The 25,039-nt window shown below is 48.6% G+C and overlaps 2 protein-coding genes across 6 annotated transcripts in view; one reads left to right on the top strand and one right to left on the bottom strand.

Moving 5' to 3' along the window:
- The window catches only part of CACNA1D (calcium voltage-gated channel subunit alpha1 D), a 2,225,258-nt gene that overhangs the window by 7,914 nt on the left and 2,192,305 nt on the right, over positions 1-25,039 (bottom strand). For all 5 annotated transcript variants that reach the window (XM_069643624.1, XM_069643621.1, XM_069643623.1 and 2 more), the window contains one exon: positions 3,130-3,251. In XM_069643624.1, the coding sequence (XP_069499725.1) occupies positions 3,130-3,251 (122 nt within the window). The remainder of the gene's footprint in view (positions 1-3,129; positions 3,252-25,039) is intronic.
- Positions 1-25,039, top strand: part of CHDH (choline dehydrogenase) — a 1,156,730-nt gene that overhangs the window by 1,072,340 nt on the left and 59,351 nt on the right. The gene's annotated exons all lie outside the window — the stretch shown is intronic.

Raw genomic sequence — 25,039 nt, 5'->3', positions numbered from 1 at the left:
GGATTTCACCATGTCATTATGAGACCATCTCTCACCAGCCTTATGGGTGTTGCTGCTCCTTGGGTGGCGACAATCGCCTCCAGAGGATGAAACCTGGAGAGTCCAGTCTGGGTCTCTCAGCCTCCCTCAATCCTCTGTTTCCAACTTGTTCTTTTTTTATGCATCTTGTTTTGCCTAACTCTGTCTAGGACTTCTGTCATTTTGACATTCGAAGGACCACCGCCACCCTTTATTGGCTATAAGGGATTAAGTCGGCTGGTAGGTGTCCTGGCCCTCAACAAACAGTTTGACTCTTGTGTTTGAGTATGGAGTGAGTCGATAAGCATTGAGTGCTTCTTTGAGAAAATCCCTGCGGGATAGGAACTGCTAGCGCTGAAATCATCCTTTCACAAACCTGTTCATTCATTCAACCAGTCTTTCCTTCAGGGTAGCACAGAGTGGTGCAACGATAGCGGATATTGATATTGCTTACAAATGCGTTCATCACTTCACAGACAAACTGTACTCCACTGTCTGATGCCATCTCCTCGGGTCACAGATTGCCCTGATCAACTTGACAACACTTCGATCACCAACATCTCATTCTACCTATTTGGAGTAGTCTATTATTACCTAAATGTGTATAGTCATGGGCCCAAACGTTTTGAATGTGCCTACAATTTCAATATAACTTCCTCCACAATGCATGGGTAATTTCTACTTGTTGGTGTGACCGTTGATTTCTTTGACTTGTGTGGACAAATATGAGAGCCCCTGTACTGAGAAACAGCATGGCTAAATAGCCTGTTCTATGAGATGGTTCCCCACTCAGGAGGGTCTACAACCATGCGTTAGCTCGCCATACCTACCCCAAGAGAAATAACCATTTGCTAATTAGTTGTGTCCCATCCAAAAGGGCTTTCCAACACTGAAATGCTGTGCAATTCTCTGACTAAGAGTACCAACTCAACACGTTTCTGCTTGTTGGGCGTCATCGGTGAGGGGTGCCCACAATGCTTTCCCTCTCTAGGTACAGTGTGCATAGGGTCTGTGTCTGAATTACTCTTAGTAACTGAGGGAGAAAGCCACGTTTTTCCAAATTTGCAAAAACATGGACAAATAACCTGTACTATGGGATGGTTTGCACTCAGGAGGGTCCTCGTTGTATCCTACCATATGATAATTAACCAATTGCATATCATTCTGGCCCCCGTGCCCCTAAAGAGAGACATCTTTACCTCACTGATGATGCCTGATAAGGCAAAAAACCGTGCCTGGGATTGCTTTTGGTACAGAGGAGAAATTCCCATCATTTTGGTACAGGACTGTTCTTATGGGTTATGATTAAAAAAGATTCATTATGTCTCCTTTTTTGTTGTGCTTTTTTGTTGTCCTTTTTATGTGGTTCCCCTAAGCGCTTCCTGGTGACTCTGCTTGTTGGTGTGCCCCCTCCCCATGGATCCTGGTGCTTGCTTGCCGCAGGTCTCTCTCTCTCGCTCTCTGCCACGAACCAGTATCTTCTGTAGCCCCTTTAATGGCCTAGTACCATGAGCGTGTACTCCCAGCATCTTACTGCGACTGCTCAAAACTGCACGCTTGGTGGCACAGATGATGTTCCCAACCCCTGTTTGGATCAGTGCTAGTGTGGTGATGACCCTTCATCCATATTAATAAGAAACATTGGGCACTGAGACTTGGAAAAAGGGGCTAGATATATTATACACCAAGGTGGCTGCGTGCTGCCTAGTTCCAGGCTTGCCACATTTTGAACCCAACCATTCTATCAGTGGATTTTAGCTGGAGCCTGGAGCCCAAGTAACATTCCAATGATTCTGACAAATTACAACAACAATGTTTCCAAGATTTCAATATAAATATGGTGTTAATACCCCATTCCAAGGGCTGGAACAGGGGGTAACGGCCCGGCAGCCCAAGTTATCAGCCCAAGTGAAGCGAGGGTGGATAACGAGGGCATTGGGCCGTTACCCCTGTTGCAGCACTTAAAACGAGGATCTAGGCTATTAGCACCCTGGGTTGCCAAAGCGGTAACCAGCGGTGCTAATAAAAATATTTTCCCTCGTTCACCGGGACGCTGCGTGCGTCTCGCTGAACGAAGGACAATGCTTTTCCAAGATGGCTGCCATGTAAAGGGAAGCAGGACTCCGTACGGATCCCTCTCTTCCCTTTCCATGGTGGCCTGCAGGAGCAGAGAGGAAGGTGTGGCGGGGAGTGCCGCTGGCGCAGAAATACAGTAAGTGGGGGGTCGGGAGAAGGAAAACAAAACAAAACGGGATGGAGGGTAGGGGGAGCTGGCCATCAAGCGGGCAGGAACGCGGCTTTCACCAGCACTTCAAGCCCGCGTTCCTAGCCACCTGATAGGCTGGCTCCCCCCACCAGGGTGCTAATATCAACTAGCTCATAACAATGGTTTATTACCATAACGTCCACAAATGGTAGCAGACCATACCAACATAATTATATAACATCAGTGTCCAGAGCCTGAGGAGAGAATAATGGGGGTGGGGGGGGAGAGAAAGTAAGGGACAACGCACGTTGTGCTAAACACTACCTAAATTAGCGAAATGCATATGGTAATGTACACATTATATACAGGTCAAGTGGCTGACGGCACAATTGGTTAAGACATTTTTATTACACAAGAAGCGAATTTACAGCTGCAAGTAAGCCATTCGTTCTCAGAAGACTGCTTAGAAATAAAACTTGTCGGTCTTTACAGCACAACGTTTGATGTGACTGATTAATAGAGCTAGCTCAAAGAGATCCCAGGAGGATGTGTTTTGGGCACGGAGGGGCAGGTACTTAGTAGGAATGACCATAGGGATTAGCATGGCCAAGGACAGTAAATAAGTGGGTAAATAACCAAACACCACCCACAAGCTGTGTGTGTCTCATCACTACTCGCCTCCCTGCAAGCTGTACTCCAGTGCAATAAATAGTATTGGCTTATAGGTGGCCCTTAAGCACCAACTAGTATTAGCAAGAGCTAAAAATCATACTTCACTTCACTGAACAAGCTATGGGAGGCTTACTACTTAGAAATAAAGTCACTAATAGAGAAATGCAAGATTTTCACATATTCCCTTTTGAAAATTGCACATGCAAGTCAAACTGGATTATATTTGTATTTACCTGTTGCTGCATTAAGTGCAATGGTAATGCAGTACGTTGATGGAACGATGGGGAGAGAGGTATCTCATCTTGACTGCTTTGTCTGCGCAGGCATTCAAAATTAAAGGAAGACCTTCTGTTTGCTGAACAAAAAAATGAATAACATGAACAAATGAAAGTAAACATGTTCTGAAAAAGAAACCTTTGTAGTATTCAAATAATGTATCATCTTTGTATGTTTACATTTATATATAGAAGCCAGTGAAGGAGTGACATGAATAAGCATCTTGCTGCATGCTTAGTGTGTATGTTGCCTGTGCCAATTCTAGATCGCCTACTTTATTTGTTTTTTTAAATATAATTATTTAATTGAAAGCCTGATGTTTTTTGCAAAAGTTTCTATTGTAAACCATAATGCAATCACGATTGATTGAAAAGGAGTGAAGTTCAGTATTGCAAAAAGTTATGTTGCAGAAGGCTGCTTCTCACAAGGCTGCTCTTTGCGTCTGCCTCCTGCGTCCCTCTGCTGTTGGGGGTGGAGGAACACTGACTGGCTGCCCCCTTCTCGATTCTCTAACGCTCCCCCTTAGCACACTTAACTTACCCCGGCCTGCCCTCCACTGCTCATCAGCACCTTCAGCACAGACCGCACAGCCTTTTGGAAGACAAGGCCTGCCATGACATGCAGCCATTACAAGCCAGGTTTCGGAATGAGCTCTCCCATGAACGGCAAAGATGGGGGGAGGCCACCATGTCCTCGAGATGGTATGACCCCCCTAATAACCCTCACCCGTGGCCCATTGTTGTGTAAACCATATGTGAGTCTTAGGTAACGGTGGGGAAACCATTGCTGACGTTCTCAAAGTTCTCACAGCTTGTGTCTCTGGTTGCTAAATATATCGTGAATGCTTTAAAAAGAAGAGCGTGCCAATTCAATCTCTTTCTCCCTTAGTTTACTCGTATGGCAGGGACTGTGAGGCCCCGTTACAGGCACAAACGCATGGAAACAATGATAGTTGCGAAAAACAAGTAGCTCTGAGCGCAGCACTGCATATGGATTCCTGCACGGGGTTCATGCACCTGTGGGAACTCATCAGGCCAGCAGGAATAACCATTGTCATCACTGCAGCATGGCTAGATTTCAACAAATTGAGCCTCTTTTGCCATGCTCACTAGGGCGGCAGGCATTGCAGCTCTCCGCCATGAGCACGGAGACACAGTGGTGATCACTGCCAGACCCATGCTGGAGAACAACAGTTACAGGTAAGTAACTTGTTCCTTCTCCAGCATGGGGTCTGGCATGGATTCACATGCTCATGAATAAAAGAATACACAGCAGTACACACATGCACAACCACGGGAGGTGGCAAAGGCTCAACATTAAGCATTACATCCAAAACTCAACATTAAGCAATTCTTACCTCCTCACCATGCTCACCTTAGGCGAACAGGTTGCGCAGCACTGCTTGGCCGACCCTGGACTCCTCCCTGGAGTCCCGATCGACGCAGTAGAATCTTGTGAAGGTGTGCGTCGACCTCCACGTAGCAGCCCTGCAGATGTCTAGCAGGGGCACACCAGACAGGAACGCCGTGGTAGCAGCGATCACTCTGGTCGAATGGGCTCTCGGACGGCCGGGCAGCGATCGGTTTGCCAACCGGTGACAGTGCATGATGCAGCCGGAGAGCCATCTGGAGATGGAAGTCTTCGAGAGAGCCTTCCCTTGATTCACAGATCCAAAGTTCACAAACAGCTGTGATGTCTTCCGAAAACTGTTCGTGCGGTCCACGTAGAACTTCAGCGCTCTAGCTACATCCAGCGAGTGCAAAGTCCTCTCGGCCGGCGTCGAAGGCGACGGGAAGAAAACTGGCAACACCAAGGGCTCTGGAGATGGCCGCCAGATGTATTTTGAAGGAGGCGTGAGCCAGTCCAGCTTTGGCCAGCGACAGTAGGTACGGCAGAACTAGAGGGGCCGTAATCCGCAGAGGGTTAATCTTCTGTGCACGGCACCAGACAGAGAACCTCTTCCATTTATGACCGTAACACTTGAGAGTTGAGGACGCCCTGGCCTTTGCAAGAACCTCTCTGCAATCAGCTGGTATATCGTACCCTCCAAACTCTAGTGCCGCAGGAGCCAGGCCTGCAAGTTCAGCGACTGTGGGTCGTGATGGAGAATGGCGCCTCCTTCTCTGGAGAGAAGATCTGCGTCTGCCGGCAACTTGACTGGTGGGGACTTTGACAAGTCCAGAAGGTCCGGGAACCAGATCTGCCTCGGCCACGCCGGTGCGACGAGGATCATCCTGCACCTGGACTTCTTGAACTGGTTGATGAGGCGGAGCAGCAACAGCAATGGAGGAAACGCGTATAGAAACAGGCCGTCCCAAGGGAACGAGAAAGCATCGCCCATGCTCCTCGGCTGTGGGAACCTGCTGGTGAACCTCTGGCACTTGGAGTTCGTCGCCGTCGCGAACAGATCGATCTGGGGTTTGCCCCATTGTTGGAAGAGTCGATCCACTTGGTCCTGGCGCAGTTCCCACTCGTGGCACGAGCGCAGCTTCCTGCTGAGTGAGTCGGCGATGGTGCTTTTTATTCCTGCCAAGTGGAAGGGAACCAGAAACATCCCCTGGGCGACGGCCCAATGCCACAGATCCTGGGCCTCCTTGGATAGGGCTGGGGATCTGGTGCCCCACTGCTTCCTTATGTAGAACATCGTGGTGGTGTTGTCGGTGAAGATCCTCACCACTTTGTCCTTGAGGGACAGAAGGAATGACTTGAGCGCCCAGAACACTGCTAGGAGTTCCAGGATGTTGATGTGTAGAGACCTCTCCTCCGGGAGCCAAAGGCCTCTTGCGTGGAGATCTCCGGTGTGGGCCCCCCAACCCTCCAGAGAGGCGTCCGTCGTCACCGTCTCCTGAAACGCTGGGGTTTGAAAGTCCGTGCCTGTAGTGAGGTGAGCCTGTGTGCCCCACCATAGGATCGCCCGACGGAACTCCTCGTCGAGAGGGATCCTGTCCTCGAAGCAGCCCGTCGCCTGAAACCAGCACGCGTCGAGGAACTCCTGTAGCGGACGCATCCGAAGTCTGCAAAGGGGTACAAGGTAGATGCATGAGGACATCATCCCGAGAAGGGACTTGATGGACCTCACCCTGGCCACGTCTGTGGCTAACAGGCGCCGCACCTTGCCCAGGATGGTTTTGGTCCTCTCCTCTGAAGGGGAGGCCAATTGCCCCACTGTATCGAGCTTCGCTCCCAGAAACAGTGCTACTTGTGATGGAACCAGGTGGGATTTGGGGTAGTTGATGGCGAACCCCAGCTCCGTGAGTAGCCGGACGGTCCTTGCCGTATGTTCGGCGGCGAGTTCCCTTGTCCTCGCACGGATTAGCCAGTCGTCCAGGTAGGGGTAGACGTGGATCCCCTGCAGGCACAGCCGCGCTGCCACTGGTGCCAGGCACTTGGTGAAAACCCTGGGTACCGACTTTAATCCGGACGGTAGGGCTCTGAATTGGTAGTGGCGTCCTTGAACCACGGAACTGAGGAACTTCCTGTGCCTTTTTAGAATGGGGATGTGGAAGTAGGCATCCTCCAGGTCCAACGACGATAGGAAGTCGCCTTCCTCCAGCTGTCCCAGCACATGCTGGAGGGTAACCATCCTGAATTTCTGTGCCTTGATGTATTTGTTTAACCGACGCAGGTCCAGGATGGGGCGCCAACCGCCTGTCTTCTTTCTGACGAGGAAGTACCTTGAGTACACTCCGGAGCCCCGGAGCCTCCTGGGGACGAGCTCGATGACACCTTTCTTGAGCATCGCCTTTACCTCCAACAGCAGTTGAGGGATGTGATTCTCCTTCCGGCCATGGGAGGAATCCGAGGGCACTTCTTTTGGAATTCCAGCGAGTGCCCGTTGGCCAGGGTGTCCAGCACCCAACGATCGGTGGAGATGGACTCCCACACTCTGACGAACTTCGTCAGCCGGCCTCCCACCGGGGTGCTTCGGTGGGGGCCCGACAACCCGGCCGGGTCAGTCTTGCTTGGAGGCGGCCTTGCCGCCTTGGCCTCCTTGGCGACGACAGCGGGATCCCCCTTGCTTGCCGCAACCTCTGTAGGCCTCCTGGGAGGAAGAGCGGGGTGCCTGCGATAGGTGGAGGAACCACCCCTGGATCCTTTGGAGGCACCCTGTCTGCCTCCGGAGCTCCGAAAGGGCCGTCGCTGTTGGAGCACCCCAAGGGCCCGGGCCGTCTCCCAGTCGGTCTTGATGGCCTGTAGCGACTCATCCACCGCCTTACCAAAAAGGTTGTTGCCATCGAATGGCATGTCCAACACTCTGGCCTGGACGTCCTGGCGAAAGTCTGTCGCCTTGAGCCATCCTTGTCATCGGAGGCAAACTCTGTTGCCCAGTTGGCGAAATCCGGTATCGGCAATGTCCGTTGCCACCGTTATGGCGTGATCCGACACCACCTTGCCTTCCTGCAGAATTTCTAGGGCCTCCGCCCTTTTGTCATCAGGCAGGAAGTCTAGCAGGGGAGCTATCTTGAACCAGAGCTCCCTGTCGTAGCGGGCTACGATCGCTAAGGCATTGGCCGCCTTAATCGTCGTCCCATAGAGTCCAACTTCTTGCCCTCGCTGTCCGGCGGGGAAGTGGAAGTTTAAGCTGCCGCGCCCGCTGCCTTCTTCTTAGCCTCTGCCGAGATGACAGAGTCCGGCGTGGGCTGGGCCCTGAGGCACAAGGGGGCGGCATCGGGGACTCGGTACTTCTTCTCGTACCTGTCCCTCTTGGCGGGTGTCGTGGAAGGGTTCTTGAGGACAGCAAGCCCCTCGTCCCAGATGTCGTCGAGCAAAGGCACCGCGAGGACTGTCTTCCTCTTGGCCTCTCGTCGTTGGTACAGAAACCCCTCCTTTTTCTGCTCTTCAGGGTAGAGCTGGAAGAGCTCGGATGCCCTGGTTATCATGGCATGGAAAGAGCCAACCTCGTCGGCTGGAGACGCCCGCGGGGGGGTGACGACGGGATGTCCGCCATGTCATCGCCGCCGTCATCGTCCGTCCCCGTCGCTGTATCCGTCGCCGTATCCTCTCTAGGGTCCGGCGAGGGGGATGAGGGATCCACCGGTCTCGCAGGTACGAAGGGCGGAGTGGGGTGGACTCTCCTCCGTTTGTTCGAAGGGCTTCCCGAAGGGCCTGGTTCTGGCTCCTCCGTCGGGGTGCGTGGTAATCTCGTTCTTATCTCGGTACATAAGGATTGGATTGCCAACAAAATGGCCGCCGAGCTATCCTGGGGCTCGGGCAATGGCTGCAACGGATGGGATGGCCGCTCCACTGGGCCCTGTTCGTCGTCATCGTCGCTATCTTCGATCACGTCAGCGGGAACCGTCCACTGGGATCGAACCTTCTCGAACCTCTCGTTGAGGCTTATGAACCTCTCGTTGAGGCCTATGGACCTTTCGTTGAGGCCCTTCTCGGTTTCCACCAGTTCCTCCTCAGAGGCTGATTCCGGGTCTGTATTGGCCACCGGCCCCCCCCCCCTCTTTTTCAGCCGGGGGCTTCACGGGGGTCTTAGCGATGGGCTGGAAAGAGGATTCCACCCGTGGTGGCAGGAATACTCACGGGCCCATAGGCCGTTTCCACTGGCGTAGTCTCAGCCGGCTCCGCCAGGGTCGCAGCGACCACTTCGGTAGAGGCCTTAGCCGGGTGGATCAAAGCCCTCACCACCTTAGGTGCGTCCTGGGCCTTCGCATTGGGGGGAGGGTCAGCGCCTCGCTCCCCCTTCGAGATCGACCGGGTCCGCTCCAGCGGCCTACCCGGGTTCTCGGACTTCCTCTTCCCCGAACCAGGGGGCTGGCTCGTGGCCGCACGTGCCGGGGAAGTTGCGCCCTGCTTGGCAACCGAAGAGCCCGACCTTTCGGCGCTCCCGGTGCCCGCGGACTCGCGGTGCTTGGCCTTATGTTGGGCCCCCGTCGCCGGGGCGCCCTCACAGGACTTAGAAGACCGTTCAGATTTCTTCTTCGCCTTTTCATCTGCTGTGCCCTTCTCCAGCCAGGCCGCGAGGCGGGAACAACGATCTTGTTTGGTCCGTTCTGAAAGGTTCTTGCAGAACGCACAGTCCTTCTCCACGTGCGTCTTCTCCTCATGAAGGCAGTAGAGACATTGAGAATGCTCGTCCTTCTTGAAAACGTTATATAATCCGCATCCAGGGCAGTTCCTGAACAGCTTGGATCCGGGTGTCGAGCTTCCCTTGGCCTGGGCCATGTCCATTGAGGTAGGCCGCAGATCTTCCGGAATCCTCCAAGAAGTGTAAACTCGACGTAAACTTCACCCTTGAGGGGCGTAGAAGAATTCCGAAACGGGTCTCCGTTATCGTGAGGCTCAATTAACCGAAAAAATGAGAAAATCTCCTGAAAAAGCGCAGTAAAAAACTCGAGAGCTAAACACGAAGACTCCCTACACTTGAGCGTGTGGTAAAAATCTGAGGATGGCTGCCAGGGGCGGGTCTTAGGGAGAGGGCAGTCATTGGCTGGGGGCAGTATGACCCAGAGATCAGTGATTGGTTACTACTAAGAAAGACAGATCAGAAACGAAACTGATACTGATTTTTTCTTTACCGAGGATTCCCAGCCTGACGAAGGGGAATATTCATGAGCATGTGAATCCATGCCAGACCCCATGCTGGAGGATGGGCTTTTATATGTTTTTTTAAATAGATATTTGGTGTATGCCTCTCTCGAGCACATTGTTAGTCCTAACTAATAACTATTTAAGAACAGGGTGTCATTTTAAACAGAAATGAGTTACAAAGTAGGCAATAACAGAGCAGAGGCAGTTAAAGTGTAAACTGCCTTTACTTTGTGGGGCTGAATGATGCATTTATTTAAATTTTTTATTAGTAAAACACCTAATCCCTTGGGCATCAAGGTACCAGGTGGGGAAGAGATAAGAATAGGAACACATACCAGTGACAGAGACTGGATGACCTTACAGTTCTTTTAACACTGGGAGCCTGAGGCCAGTATTTACATGTTTACAAGTTACATAGAAAATAGTCCAGAAGGCAGAATGCAGGAAAGGTGTGTTGGGCGATTAGTTTGGACATGAGGGTGTTGGGGGCTACTTCTAATGCTAGCAGGTGGAGTTCCGGCATCATTTAGAAGAGCTCCACTAAAGATATGGTTCTGGTGGCCAGAGGATGAACATTCCAGTGGAATGGGGCTAAAAGAAGAAGGAGGCATGAGTTAGGGGGCGCTTACGAGCATTGACATGGATTGACAGGTTGTGAACAGACCAGTTGCTGAGGTGTTCGAAAGAAGGAGCACAGTGAGATGCATTAAGAGAGGTAGTGGGGAGCAAGACTGCAAATAGATTTACACATGAGTAGAAGGAATTTAAACAGACTGTTCTGTATGAGGAGCCATTCAGTATGATGACGGTATGCACAGCTGGAGGAGGAAGGATCTGGGTAGCTGGAAAAGGGGGTGTGTCGCAAAGTTGAGACTTTGTTGAGGAGAACAAAGGAATAGCGGGGAAGGCCCGTGCAGTAGTACAGTTTGCTGAACAAAAGAATGGTGATAAGGGTTTTGGTTGAGTGGTGCATGAGGTGTGAGCAGATTTTTGGAATGTCTGGGAGGCCGAGTTTGATCCTAGTGGTGGTGAAATGCTGGTAATTTCTGGTTGCTGTCAAGGAGAACCCTAAAGTTATGAGCCATGGATGAAGTGGTTAGAGGGAACGAGATGGGAGAGTGGGGTTTGTATGGTGGCAGGGAGAAAGATGGTATTCGTCTTTGAAGAGTTTAGCATGGGGCAGCATAGAGTCATCGATTGGCAGCTGGTGGTTAGGCAGTTGGAGATTGTAAAGGGGAAGGAGAAGATAAGCAGTGTATTTTCATCAAAGAAGTGCCAGTTAAAGCCAAATGAGGAAATTAGTCTGCAGAGGGAGGTGGTGTATAGGTTGAAGAGGTGTTGGCTTAGGACTGATCCTTGAGGAACACCCACGGGAAGGAGTGGCAGGGAGGAAGGAGGTGCTGGAGTCCCATGAATTGGATAAGTGGTTGTCAGAGAGATGAGAGGACACCCTGTTAAATACAGAAAGAAAGGGTTTGAAGGTGGAGGGATGATCCATAGTGTCAAATGCATCAGAAAAGGTCTAGAAGAATGAGAATGGAGCAGAAAGGTCTAGGTGGATGAGAATGGAGGAACGGTAAGGGTGGTGGGCAGTGGTAAGGGAACTGAAAACATGGATTTGCACTTTGTTGGTGGAGTGTTTGGACCTGAATCCAGACTGGAGGTCAGCAAGTGAGTGAACCTCGAGATATTGGACTATGCGGTTGAAAACAGCCCTCTCTAGCACGTTGGAGAGGTACAGAAGGAGTGATAGGTCTGAGAATAAATGGTTGTTGAAGTCAGCACTTGGTTCTTTAGGATCAATATGACTGTTATGTAGCAGGCTGGGAAGGCAACAGTTGAAAAAGGTGGGTAGATCAGGCAGAGAGGTGACGGCTCCAAGTCCCTTTACAATTTGTGGTGCAAAGTGGTCAGAGCGCATGATACATTGGCAGCGCCAAGGATAGGTTAATTTTCAGTGGGGAGTTGGGAGAGAAGTTAGATAGAGGAGTATAGCAAAGATGGGAGGAGGGGAAAAACAAGGTAGAAGTGGAACAGATAGAAAGGTGGACAAGACATCCCGTATTATCCCGTATTTTAGTGATTTTAGTTGAGAGGTAGGAGGCAGAGTCATTGGTGGCGAGAGGAGGACATGGAGCAGTTCTTCAAGAATGAATGCATGGCCTGGAGGGTTCTGTATAGGTTTGAAGGGTGCAAGTGGAGAAAGGAAATAAGATTAGTGCAAACGGAGGATTGACTGTGTTGGGAACTGTGATCATGGGGAGTAGCGATTCCTTGGCAGGCAGTGAGCAGAGTGGGGGAATCAGTCTTTGTGCCAGAGGCATTAGCAGAGACTCTTTGTTGACCTCAACTGGATACATGGACAGGAAAGGGGAAGTCAGACGGCAGGGTAGTGATCATTAAAAGGATGTACACAGTGCAGAGTTGAATTTGGAATAGACAGGTTCAATGGAGTGAGCAAGTGGAGGAGAGCACGTTTCTAGTAAGATGGTCGGCTGGTCGGGCGAGGTGAAACAGTGTCGGGCTTGGATTTTTGTTTGGTGACAGATGAGGGAGGGGCATGGAGGGCCAATTATGTTAAGATATTATTCCTATACAAAAGGTTCTCATTTTCCATGTATAACTTGGCCACCTAAGAAGTTTGGACCGGGTATGTTGTTTGTACGTCTGCTTAATAGCCGATATTGGAAGCTCACAGATTTCCTCTGGTTTATCCTAATGAAGCAAAGGATTTGGCTCCAGCAAAGATAATGAAATCCTGCACTGTGGCTCTGTAAAGTTCTTAAAATAGAGACCTCCATGGCCTAGCCCCTAATAATAAAGGTTTACATTAGCTTTGTAAATAATAATGGTTTGCTCCAATTCTGCACAAAGCAGCCATCCTGGTGTGCTCCAGAATCAACTAGTTGACTCGAATTAACATGACCCCCACGACTTTGCCCTTTAAAGAGCTGTTGCTTGTGCTCTTTTAAAACTTCCTCAACCCTCAAAACGTTTTGCAAATTACAATGTTGCCCCCATGGTTCTGGAAAATTGCATTATTTTTCTCAAGTTGAGGGCCCCATGTACTCTTATTACAAATTGAATGCCTAGGTTGCAAATGTATTATTTCCACATTTCACCTCTCTCAGGATGATCATCGCATCACAGAGAGTAGCCAAACAAACACAGTCCAGACATGGTTGGAATCTCAGACACTTAGGTATATCACTTGGAGGGCTAATCCCAGTAGTCTAATTCAGGGCAAAGACATTTGATGCCCTGTTCTACACTATAAAACAAAAGATCTAAATTTGTCCGGTGGCAAATCCCTGGCTGGATCTTCAGGTGAATTATTCTTAGGTGCTAAAAAATTAATCAAACTCATAAGGCTGCAAGCCTTGTGATGAATATATGGACTATGGGGGAAGTTGCAGATCTCTAGTATCCTCCTATTAAGATCTCCATAATCAGGTACAGTACGTAGGCAACGATATTCCTTGTCCTATCTTTTTAGGCACCAGGGCACTGACTGTAGAATGTGAAAGTTTCATCTGAGCCTGCAGTTTCATACCTTCATTAACATCACTCCTTACCTTTTCTGCACCATTCTGTTAAGTAGTTCTATTATCATGGCTTGTAGATAATGTATAAGAAGAGATAATGAGCTGGTTGGTTGACGAGTTGTTTGTGGTAAGATTAATTGAGATTCTCCCGGTATATCAGGTTCACATGCCTTATCCATGGGCCTATCCTCTATGACTTTGGTGTCCTAATTTAGTGGCATGATATCCAACATACCTGAATTCTCCCTGTGGGTCATCAACATCTGTCTATTTGGAATTCCAGATTCTCTTTCGGGATTACCTGTGTCTGTGAGATCTGCGACACCAGTTCTTTATAAAGTGCAGATTCTGTCAATGCACGTTGTGAAGACATTAACTTGTACTTTCTTTTTTGATGAATGAGGTGCCTTCAGGGCAGTGCTTTCTCAACTGCATCATTCTTATCCTTTCTCTCTTTAGGAGGTATTTTTTTCTCATCAATGACGGTTTTGCCAACAACATTTTTACCAATGAGTATCTTCACTTAGATGGTCCTGCAGCGGCACCTCAGTGACAGTGGCTGATACCATTAAAAGGCATGGCGTAAATGAGCCCTTTTTATAGAGGTGCTTGCAATATAGACAACGTTTTCTCACTGTCTATGTCAGTGTTGGATGATTTGACAGTGAAAGTAATGGAAGTGACAGGCTGTGAGTGTTAGGCAGAAACCTGTGCAGTTCCCTCTGGGACCACTGCAAAAGATTTAAGACTACAGGTGTTTGGCAGTAAGCCCACTTGGTAGCAGTCTGTACCACACATATTCACTTGGTAGCTGTGGCTGAGCAGTCAGACTTTCCTCAAGAAGAGTTAGGCAGTATACAGAGTATTCACAATAGGTCAAAAGAACATAGTAGAACAAGTAAACACTGACCAGAGCTTGGTGTAAAATAGATATAATTATTTATTTAAAACCACATCTAGAAAAACACACAGGCACTAATAGTAAGCAATTCAAAAACACGGTCACTAAAAGATATACACTCCCTTAGAAGAATATTAGACAAGTCTTAAGTAAAGCCCCACTTATTTTCAGACAGCGGTGAGCGCTTAACGCAGATGGCACTCTAATAATTTGTTTAAAAAGGGAGAGAAAAGCAGAGTATAATATGAAACAGATCCCAACACTTTCATAAGAACAAAACAAGAGAGGAAGGCAAGTAAAACCGTGAAGTTAGAGTTCAGAAGGCCAGATCCACTTTAAGAGGATCAGAACGAAATGTGTCCAAGGTCACACAGTTGAAGTGCACAAGAGTCTTGCAAAGGTTCCTTGTAGCAATCTTTAGAAAGGGAGGCCTGGCGGACACGGTACCTTAAAGTGGTGAGAATACTCCAGCGGGGGCAGTTGTTCCTGGCAGCGGATGCAAGTCAGTGCTTCGTCCGGGGGAAGAGAGGATCTCGTCGGAGAGGAAGACAGGAGTCCGTTGCACTGCCAGGGAAGAAACCAGCCGCGGAGTTCTCAGGTAAAAGGAGCGGTCCTTTTATTCGCGGTCCAGTGGTAAGTGGCTTTCCGGTTGCCGGGGTGCTTGGCACGGGCAATTCGACCACAAGACAGCCTGGGATGCGAAGAGAAGAAGGTAAACTGGTTGTGCCCACCAGTCAGGGGAAGAACCCTCTCTAGCCGGGAGATCTTCTCTGTCGTCGGGAAGTGGTGAGTCGGTTCCGCAGGGCTCCACCGGTGGTGTCGTCGTGGTAGGTCGGCTCAGCTTCTCCCTCGTCGGATTCTCAGGTCCTGTGGCGACTTCTGAAGTTCCAGTCTCCAAAGCCCTGCTTTTATGCAGCACACCCCCATTCACTCAGCCTAGCTGTCACTCAAACATGCTAAGTGGTGAGCCGGCCGGCTCACCACTTGGGCCAATCACACAAGAGTGTGACTTGAGTTACTAAGGTAACTCAGTCCAGGGTGACTAAACCCCCTCCTACACCCCCTGTGGTACCCAGACAGAGTGGCACCACTTTTGGAGGCTTCTGTGGAGAAGCCCACCAAAACGTGGTACAAAGGGCTCGACTTGGGTTGGAGTCACAGAAGAGAACACAAACGCCATTTTAGAATCGAGTCCTGGCAAAAAATACCAACCGGCGAATTAATATTAAATAAATAAACCGGCGGTATGTTCGAGGCTATGAGAATTAAATAATTAAAGTTGGTAGCCTCGAACAATGGAAAAATCCCATAGGGATATATTTGCGGTTGAATATAAAAAGTAGTATCCACTGCCACCAGCCAAAACTCGATCAGGCGGAACGGAGACGTGCCCCCTCGACTAACAGACCCCGGGGCAATCGAATTGCCCCGACCAGTACGTCCACAATATGATGGTTTGTACTGGTTTCTGTTCATAATTTGGGACTAGTAAAGCCAATGGTGACATTACATGCCCTGGGAGACAGTAGTCAGTCCCAGAGTATGGAGTCTATGGTGGGGTGTCACTATGACACCCCTGTGTTACTGCACGGAGGGTGCTGTGTAACACGCATAGTAAAAACACATGAGACCCTATGGAGTAAAGGACCCCATAGCCCATAAAACACATTAACAGTCAAAGGAACACCATAAATCATGTCCAAGAGTGGGAGAAAAAGAGTCTCACTCTTGGCAGGAGAAAAAAACAAATTCCAGAAATCCAGCAAAGCTGCTGGGGGACTCACTAGGTTAGGAAATTCAGCCTAAAGAGAGAATTCTCCCTAACAGTGAGGCTACAGGATGAGCTATGCATTGATGGATATTTTTTCGCTGACGGAAGCGCGGCCAATGGTAAACCTGCTGATGACCGTTCTGTGAATAAGTCTTTAATTGACAAGGGTTTCTTAGTAGACAGTATCACTGTAGATATTGGGCCATTCGATGAGCGCATGGTAGATAGGGGATTGCCATGATGGTAAGTGGCATTTCTGATGAGGGACGGACTCAAACAGTTTTGGACAGTTCTCAGATCAAGATAATTCCTCATCTTTTATATCCTAATCCTTCCTGTCTTTCCTGTACTTTTGCACTTCTACTGGCAGGGATTCTTTTTTTTGCCGTTTTGTTTTTCTGGAAAAGCCAATTGGGCAACGTTGGTGGATTCAGCCGCGCAACCTGAATAACAATCCTCGTTACACTTAGCAGTCTAAAGGTCTCTGCCTATTCCTTAGTGTGTGGGCATTGAAATCCCGACAAAGGTCATAGTCTTATACAGTGTGATGAAGGTGCAGACAAACAACGCACTCCCTTTGCTTATCATCCATCTAAATATTCTTAAATCCACAGGATTTACAAGTTCCAAAGGACGCTTTCAAGGTTTGAAGCATCCTCTGTGAGACAAGTGAAAATGAAAAAATTAGGAATTTGCCAAATGCCCTTAACCACAGGAGCCTGCACCTTGGTTGAGACCCTGGCAGGCTTTTCCCTCCCAGTCTGGCGGCTGTGGGAGCTATGAAAAGATCACTAAATGCTCAAATATAAAGTCTTATCTTTGATCATACATATGCATACATATATTTTTATTCTCCAAGGGTGTCTGTGCATTGGAAACTGAGTATTTGCACACCCATTTTCACTTCGAGACCAAGCTAAAACTCTGCAGGGGGAAAGGAAGTATCCTCAGATGGCCCTTGGATTTCAATGGGGAGACTGATGTTGCATCTTCTCAGTCCTCACACCCAAATGCTGAGGCATCTCGAAATCAGAATTTATGCTTCAATGTTACAAACATTTTAATGTTAGGGTGAGTTTTGTGAAAATCGACCTCAGCACCAAGCTGTGTGTGCACTGTTTACTTAGTGATTCAACCCTATAACCATTTATCACAGATATATGTGTCAAATGTAAAGATCTGCATTCCTTTGTATGTTCCTAAAATGCTCTTAAATTGTATGCAGAGCAGGCTGGAACCTTCACTGGTGTTATCTGTACCCTTCCCCTTTCTCATAGGGGTATTTAAAAAGATTACAATAAGAAGAGTACCAGAATGTCCATCTAGACATAATAGTGTCCCATGACAACTAACTTGTATTATTGCTCAATGTTTTGATAATGTGCGAATAAATACAGCCGCCCTCTCAAGATAGCTTCCTGGCCAGAGGCAGAAAGGCCATAGGCAACGTCTGGGTTCGTTTTAGCAAACACGCACCTGACAATATAACTCTCACCCTCATTAAAAGAGACAGAGACCTAGAGTGAGACAGAGAGAGCGAGAGAGAAAGAGAGAGCACAGCGAGAGAAGGAGAAAGAGAAAGGGGATGGGGAGTAGACAGAGGAACAGAGAGAGATAGCCAGAGAGAGCGACAGAGATCACCCTAGAATAGTGTATGATGCACCAGGCACAGTTAGTGTCTTCTTATTTGAGTTTGTTGGCTTGACATAACCAGAAATCTATTTAAATATGTTAAATGATTCAATGAAAAAAAACGTTGTTAAAAGGGACGCAATGGTTAAGTTGTGCTACTAAAATCCTATCAAATTCAGTGAAAAATCTTGGTTAAAGGGACGTTATGGTTTCAAGTAAAACCGAAACCCCCCAAAATTCGCCAGTTATGGTAAGCTAAGCAACCATAACTCACGCCACCACCGTGCACTGCTAAGAATAACACCCATTACATCAAAGATGACATCACAAATATGATTGATGACATCACTGGTGACATCACATGTGCATTTACTTTTCATAGAAGTCCCTACAAGGGGTTCTGAATGTAATGTTGGCAAAAAAGTGTCAGGGATCATCTGGAGATGTGTGATGAACTACATACTTGATTATACAATGTATTACTCCAAAGAACATTCCATTGCAGGGTTGTTTCTAGTACAGGAACCTACTCATACAGAAACATAGGCATTGGCTGCAGCATACATCATAGAGATGTAATATTTCTAATTTTCCAATGTTGGATAGTAAAACGGTGAATGCTTCTGTATCACACTTTTGCATACTGTGAAACATATACTAAGTAGGTAATAATGCATCACTTACTACATCCTTGTACTACTACACACAAAACATTAAGAGACCACAATGTATACAAATATGGGGCTTATACAGGGAGAGTAAAGTAAGTAAACAAGAGGCAGTATCATGAGCCACTTTGCATAACCAACATGATTATCTTTATGCATAAAAATGATTGCTGTGTTTCAGGCCTGCTTCTTCCCCTATGTATATTCATCGTAAGATGTGATTGAATTCTAAGGAAAGTATGGTAAGAACATGTGAGAATAGGAACGTCTACAAATGTAATACCTTTTGAATTTTAAGTTTTTGACTGTCAGTGAATAAAAAAAGAAGGGGCTAGACTTGTGATGTCATCGATCATATTTGTGATGTCATCTTTGATGTCATGGGTGTTATCCTTAGCAGTGCACGGTGGTCGCGTGAGTTACGGTTGCTTAGCTTACTATAACTGGCGAATTTCAGGGGTTTTTCGGTTTTACTTATAACAATAACGTCCCTTTAACAAAGTTTTTCCACTGAATTTCATAGGTTTTTATTAGTGCAAGATAACCATAACGTCCCCTTAACAAAGTTTTTCCTTGAATTTCATTGGTTTTTATTAGTCCAACTTAACCATAACGTCCCTTTAACAAAGTTTTTTCAGTGAATTTCATAGGTTTTTATTAGTGCAACTTAACCATAACGTCCCCTTAACAAAGTTTTTTCATTGAATTTCATAGGTTTTTATTAGTGCAACCTAACCATAATGTCCCTTTAACAAAGTTTGTTCAGTGAATTTCATGGGTTTTTACCAGTGTATGCTATTTTCCTACAACTTACTAATATCATACTTACCCAAAATAGCAATATTTGTGTCCAATTTACAAAGTGTCACCTTAAAATCTTGCCATTTCCCACCTTCTAGAAGCATTTTTAACACTTCTATACACTTTTTGCAACAATTTCAACTAGTTTTGCATCCGTAGACGTCTACGAACATCTGACTTCATTGTGAAACTTCCGGACAGTGCCACATGACCATACGCTGGCACGCGGCATGATGACGTGCCGAGAACCCGTCCGCACTTCGCGATAAGATCCGTACTTCGCGGATGTTCAGAACTGCATTTTCTACTGATCTAGGAACTTTCAACTTCAAAATTTCCCTTGCACAGCTCCGACACCTATTCCTACTCATCCAGTAATAATCTAGTACACAGTACATACTTTTAGCAAAACTGCTATTTATTTTAAAATGTAATCAGCTAATGCCATCCCTCCTCCCCAAGAGACACCACTACTGCTGTTATCAAGGAGCATGAGAAACACTGCCCTTACCTTAGAAATAACACACGCGCAACATTTTCCCCTGTCCACCTTCCCCTCCATATTAGTGTTTGGGGCCTCTTCCCTCATATCCCTCCCCACCTTTCGTTCTAAACTCTCCTTCCAGCCAAAAATAAAAATACATCCAAAAACAATAAAAGAAATGTTGCTTTAGGAACCATCTTTCACAGTTAAAAAATATAACTAAAAAAAAAAAACTTAGTCTCCATCTACTTGATATTTCTCAGTAAAGTACATAGACTCAATAAGATTTTCCAACATTTCCATTTGCATTTTGTGTTATGCTAATGGAAATATTGTGGCATTTATCCACCATTCCAGGAACTGGAATGGTGGATAGTGGCCTGGCAGCCCAAGTTATAAGCCCAAGCGAAGCGAGGGTGGATAACAAGGTCTCCGGACCATTATCCCCCCCATTCCAGCCCCTGCAATGGGGGATGAAGGCCATTAGCATCCCAGGTTCCCAAAGCGGGAACCCGAACTGCAAAAAAAATGATTTTTCTATACTTTTCCAAGATGGCCACCATGGAAAGGGAAGGCGGGGTTCCGTACAGGGCCCCTCTTTGCTTTCCATGGCAGCCTGCAGAAGGCGAAAAGAGAACCCTATGACCATATTACCATGAGCACATTTTTCTTCCCTTTCAAACCTATCCCAATATTGAATAACTTTACCACAAAACCAGTCCCAGGTGGACATGGCCACTTAAACCCCATGTGTTGTCCCTCTTGGTCATGGGCAGTAGCCAGATTGTCCGGATCATGACCCAGACAATCTGACCACTGCCCATGGCCACAGGTTACACCTCAGTCACCAAAGGTATATCACTATCTTTTGTACCTACGTTATGACACTTGTCAAAAAATAAAACACGGGCACATTTACAAAACCATGCTTTCAGGTCCTTGCCAATGTTCCTTACACAAGTTTGCTGGAAATCCACCCACGTTGAATTTTTTCAAAAGTGTCAAATATATGCACATACAATAGTCATATAACCTAGCCACCACTTGACAAAATCCATTCAGACTTTCCGACAACATTTATATCTAGATCTATAATCTTTTTGCAAACCTTTGTGTAGATTTGTCAAATGGCACCACATTTATAAGTCTTTACAATATTTTGTGAACCCCCCTCTAATTTTGCCCCTTCTTGACAAAATCCCACCAAACTTTGCAAAAACATTTATATCTAGATCTATTATCAGTTTGCCAAAGTAAGTGTAGATTTGTCAAATGGCACCACATTTATAAGCCTTTACAATATTTTGGGAACCCCCCTCTAATTTTGCCCCCTCTTGACAAAATCCCACCAAACTTCGAAAAATATTTATATCTAGATCTATTATCAGTTTGCCAAAGTAAGTGTAGATTCGTCAAATAGCACCTCATTTATAAGCATTTGCATTATTGTGGGACCCCCCTCTAATTTTGCCCCCTCTTGACAAAATCGCACCAAACTTTGCATAAACATTTTTCAGGGTAATTCATAGAATTTCGCACAAAAGTGTCTGCACCAGCCGCGTGCGCTAAAATCGATTTCTGCGCACAGCGTATTCATGGATTTTAGCCTCCAAAACCAGCCGTGGCACAGAGTGGCGCAGCAACCCTGCAGCAGCGCCAGTTACGCCCCCAAGAACACCCTTGCGCAAGGAAAAGCCATCAAAATCCCCAATCCAGCACAAAGGGCAGCGCTAACCCTGGACCAGTTTACAGGGCTGCCAAACAGCAAATGCCAAGTGGGGAACGTGTATTACTGGGGTTCGCTTGAAGTTTCACACGCGAAAGGGCCTGTGCGAGTGGGGTACATGTATAACTGGGGTTCGCGTGAAGTTTCACACGCGATTGGACCAGGGTACGTGTATTACTGGGTTCGCGGGAAGTTTCACCCACAAAAGGGCCTGTGCCAGTGGGGTACGTGTATAACTGGGGTTCGCGGGAAGTTTCACCCGCGATTTCAGCAGGGTACGTATATTACGGGGGTTCGCGGGAAGTCTCACACGCAATTGGATCCGGGTACGTGTATTTCGGGGGTGCGCGGGAAGTCTCACACGCAATTGGATCCGGGTACGTGTATTTCGGGGGTGCGCGGGAAGTCTCACACGCAATTGGATCCGGGTACGTGTATTTCGGGGGTGCGATGGAAGTCTCACACGCAATTGGATCCGGGTACGTGTATTTCGGGGGTGCGCGGGAAGTCTCACATGCGAAAGGGCCTGTGCGAGTGGGGTACGTGTATAATTGGGGTTCGTGGGAAGTTTCACACGAGATTTCAGGGGGGTACGTGTATTACGAGGGTTCGCGGGAAGTCTCACACGCAATTGGATCCCGGTACGTGTATTTCGAGGGTGCGCGGGAAGTTTCACACACGAAAGGGCCTGTGCGAGTGGGGCACATGTATTCCGGGGGTTCGCGTGAAGTTTTACACGCGAAAGGGCCCTGTGCGAGTGGGTTACGTGTATTCCTGGTGTTCGCGTGAAGTTTTACACGCGAAAGGGCAACGGCCGTGCGCAATACGTCACAGACGCACTTACGCGCTAAGGGCCTTTGGTCCAATGAAATCGCGTACGTGTGCTGACCCGCTTACGCGCTAAGGGCCTTTCCTCGAATTACACGCCGGCGTGCACATTTTTCACGTGCCAAATCACTCCGTATCAAGCTGGCCACGCATACACACACGGAAGACCACGCTCCTGCCCTGAAGGCCATTTTCCTGCCCCCCCGAGCCCCGAGCATGCTCCCATCTGCCATCTACTTCTGCCTGACTGTCTGCTGCCCACGTGCCCTGCTATTTGGTGCCTGCACATCAGCCATCTGCAGGGGTCCAGTTGCTGTGTCCACCCCTGCTGTAACAGAAGACTCCCGACTGGGATACCATCGCTCCACAGCCCAGCCCCAGGACCCAGTTGCCCACCCACTCCTGCCTCTGGGGTTGCCATGTCGGGCACATCTCCATCTGGCACCACTGGCAACCCCCAGCCAGAGAGGCAGAGGGCCACCAGCTTCACTGCCACTGAAGTTGGTGTCCTGGTGTAGCATGTCCTGGGGCATTATGATGCCCTCTTCGGAACATCACGCACCAACAAGGAAGGACGGGTGAGGATCTGGGGCGACGTAGTGGTTACCATCAACGCAGAGGGGGTGGCAACCCGCGACATCAAGCACGTCAAGAAGCGCTGGGAGGACTTCAGGTCCAGGACCCTCCACAAGGCCCGGCGCCTCGCGGAGGGGGGCCGGGCACGCATGAGTAACATCCAGATGAGGGTCCTGGAATGCGTAGGCCCAGTGCTCCACGCCCAGATCCTTCGGAGGCAGACCCGTCTGGAGTTGATCAGTAAGTGGCCAAGCATTGCTGTGTGAGATAGGGCATGTTGCAGTGTGCTGGTAGTCTGATGCTTGCCTGTGTGTGTGACATAGGCCATGTATGGATGTGTGTGTGCAGGGACATCATGGTCATGCATGTGAGACCAGTTATGTGTGAACCACATGGTTGGTGCATGTGTTTTAATGCAACATGGGGAGCTCTATGTGGAATGCACACATGAAAGCATGGCTGTCTCTGTTCCTGGACATGAAGGGGGGGTGAGGAATGGGTGCTGATGTCATGTACATGTATGGTGCACATGTGTGTGTGTGTGTGCCTGAGAAGTGTGTGTGTGACTTTGAAACGCCATGGATACATGTGACTTTGAAGGCAACATCTTGGCTTAAAGGGGCCCTTCTACATGGATGTTGATGTTGATTGCAGGCGCCAGGACTGTTTCTGCATGTGTGTTGTGTGCATTCACCCATGTGTTGTGGAATGACAGGATGGAAGTGACATTTGACAGTGCCACTCATGTGTTATTGCTTCCTGTCTAGGGTATCTTGTACTGTACCCTGATGCTTGTGTTCTATGTCTCCCTCTACGCAGCGTCAAGGGAAGAAGAGGGCGGAGACGGCGCTGTGGAGCCTAGCGGCGGGGATGCCCCCACTGGGCGGCCATGCAAGGGCCAGCCACCCTCCCAGGAATTACCATCATCCGGGACCGAGGGGGCTGGTGCTGCGTCTGCCACAACGGCTGTGGCGGAAGGGCCGGGTGAGCCCCCACAGGGGCTTCCAATGGCGGAAGACGGTGTGGAGACATCCAGGTTGGTGGTCTCCACAGAGGAGGAGGAGCCCGCTACTGAGCCGCACATGGGGCCTGGTGGGGGTAGTACCACTGGTGCAAGTGGTGCAGTCCAGGGCCAGGGTCAGGAGGCAGCAGAGGTCACCGCGGAGGGGCCTGTGCATGTCGCTGTCCCTGACCCTGTGACTGCACCACCATGCACCAGCAGGGAGGCCCCGTCCCAGGCCCGTCCGCAGGTAGGGGAGAGTGCCATGTCATCTGCCTCTCCACTACCTGTTGACGAGGGGTCCCATGAATGTATGGGCTCCGTCCTGGTTGGTGGGTTCCTACATGTGTCGCACACTCTGGCGGACCTCTCCTCCTCTGTGGAGACTTTGCGCCAGTCGTTCTCCACAACGTCTTCCGGCCCAGATTCCACCAGGGCCCCCTGTGGACCTGGCCCGACTAACACAGCCAGCTTGGTGGAGCTCACATCCCTGCCACAGTCGGGAGTCGGCGGCCCAGCAGGGGTGGACACCACAACTGGAGACCAGTTGATGGAGGATGTGCAGGCACCATCAGACACGGCAGATGGACAGCAACAGCAGGAGCAGGCTCTAGGTGGGAGCAACGATGGCTTGGGGACATCAACATCAGAGGGGCAGGCATTGGCTAGAGGGCAGGAGGACCCAGGAATGGGAGTGTCTTCCGTGTGGAACCGGTTGGGCCAGCAGATAGGTGCGGAGCGGTGGCGGGCGGAAGAGGCGTGGGTCACCAAGGTCAGGGCGGAGTTCTCCATGCGTCGGGCTTTGAGGCGGGCAGAGTGCCTCGAGGCAACTCGCTGGGAGTTGGAACAGGCCATGAGTGCCTCCCTGCGAGACCTCGGGGCCAGGACAGAGGCCTGCCTCTGGCAAATAGACATGGAGTTCGATGATGCCCTGGCCCAGGACACCACAGAGTGAGCCGCTGGAGTTGCCCGCCGCCATTGTATATAGTTAGATAGTGTTAGGTTTCCTTTCGTTTTTTCTTTATTTTGGTTGCACTTGGACAATGCACCACGTTTTTGTATATAGTTTTTTATTAGGTAGTATTTTTGATAGGTTTCATTTCATCAGTTGGGCTCATGGACCCTGGATTGTTCATCTGTACATAGTTCACCATTGGATTGTTCTCTTCTTTTTTTATTTTCACCATGGAGCAATGGTTTTCACTTTCTTTTTTCCCTTGGATTTGCTTTGTTGGACTGTGACTTTGGACACCATTTATTTTGGATTTCTTTGGATTATGATTTTCTTTTTTTTAATTCTTTTACGGACATGCAGCTTTTCTTTTATCATTCCCATTGTTGTGTGTTGGATTTTGATTACATTCATGTTGTGTTTAATACATTTTTTTCTTCATA

This window comes from Ambystoma mexicanum, chromosome 2p, assembly GCF_040938575.1.
Source record: "Ambystoma mexicanum isolate Mex_15411 chromosome 2p, UKY_AmexF1_1, whole genome shotgun sequence".
Taxonomy (NCBI): domain Eukaryota; kingdom Metazoa; phylum Chordata; class Amphibia; order Caudata; family Ambystomatidae; genus Ambystoma; species Ambystoma mexicanum.
Note: the sequence above shows the minus strand (reverse complement) of the source record. Positions and strands in the feature narration are given on the sequence as shown.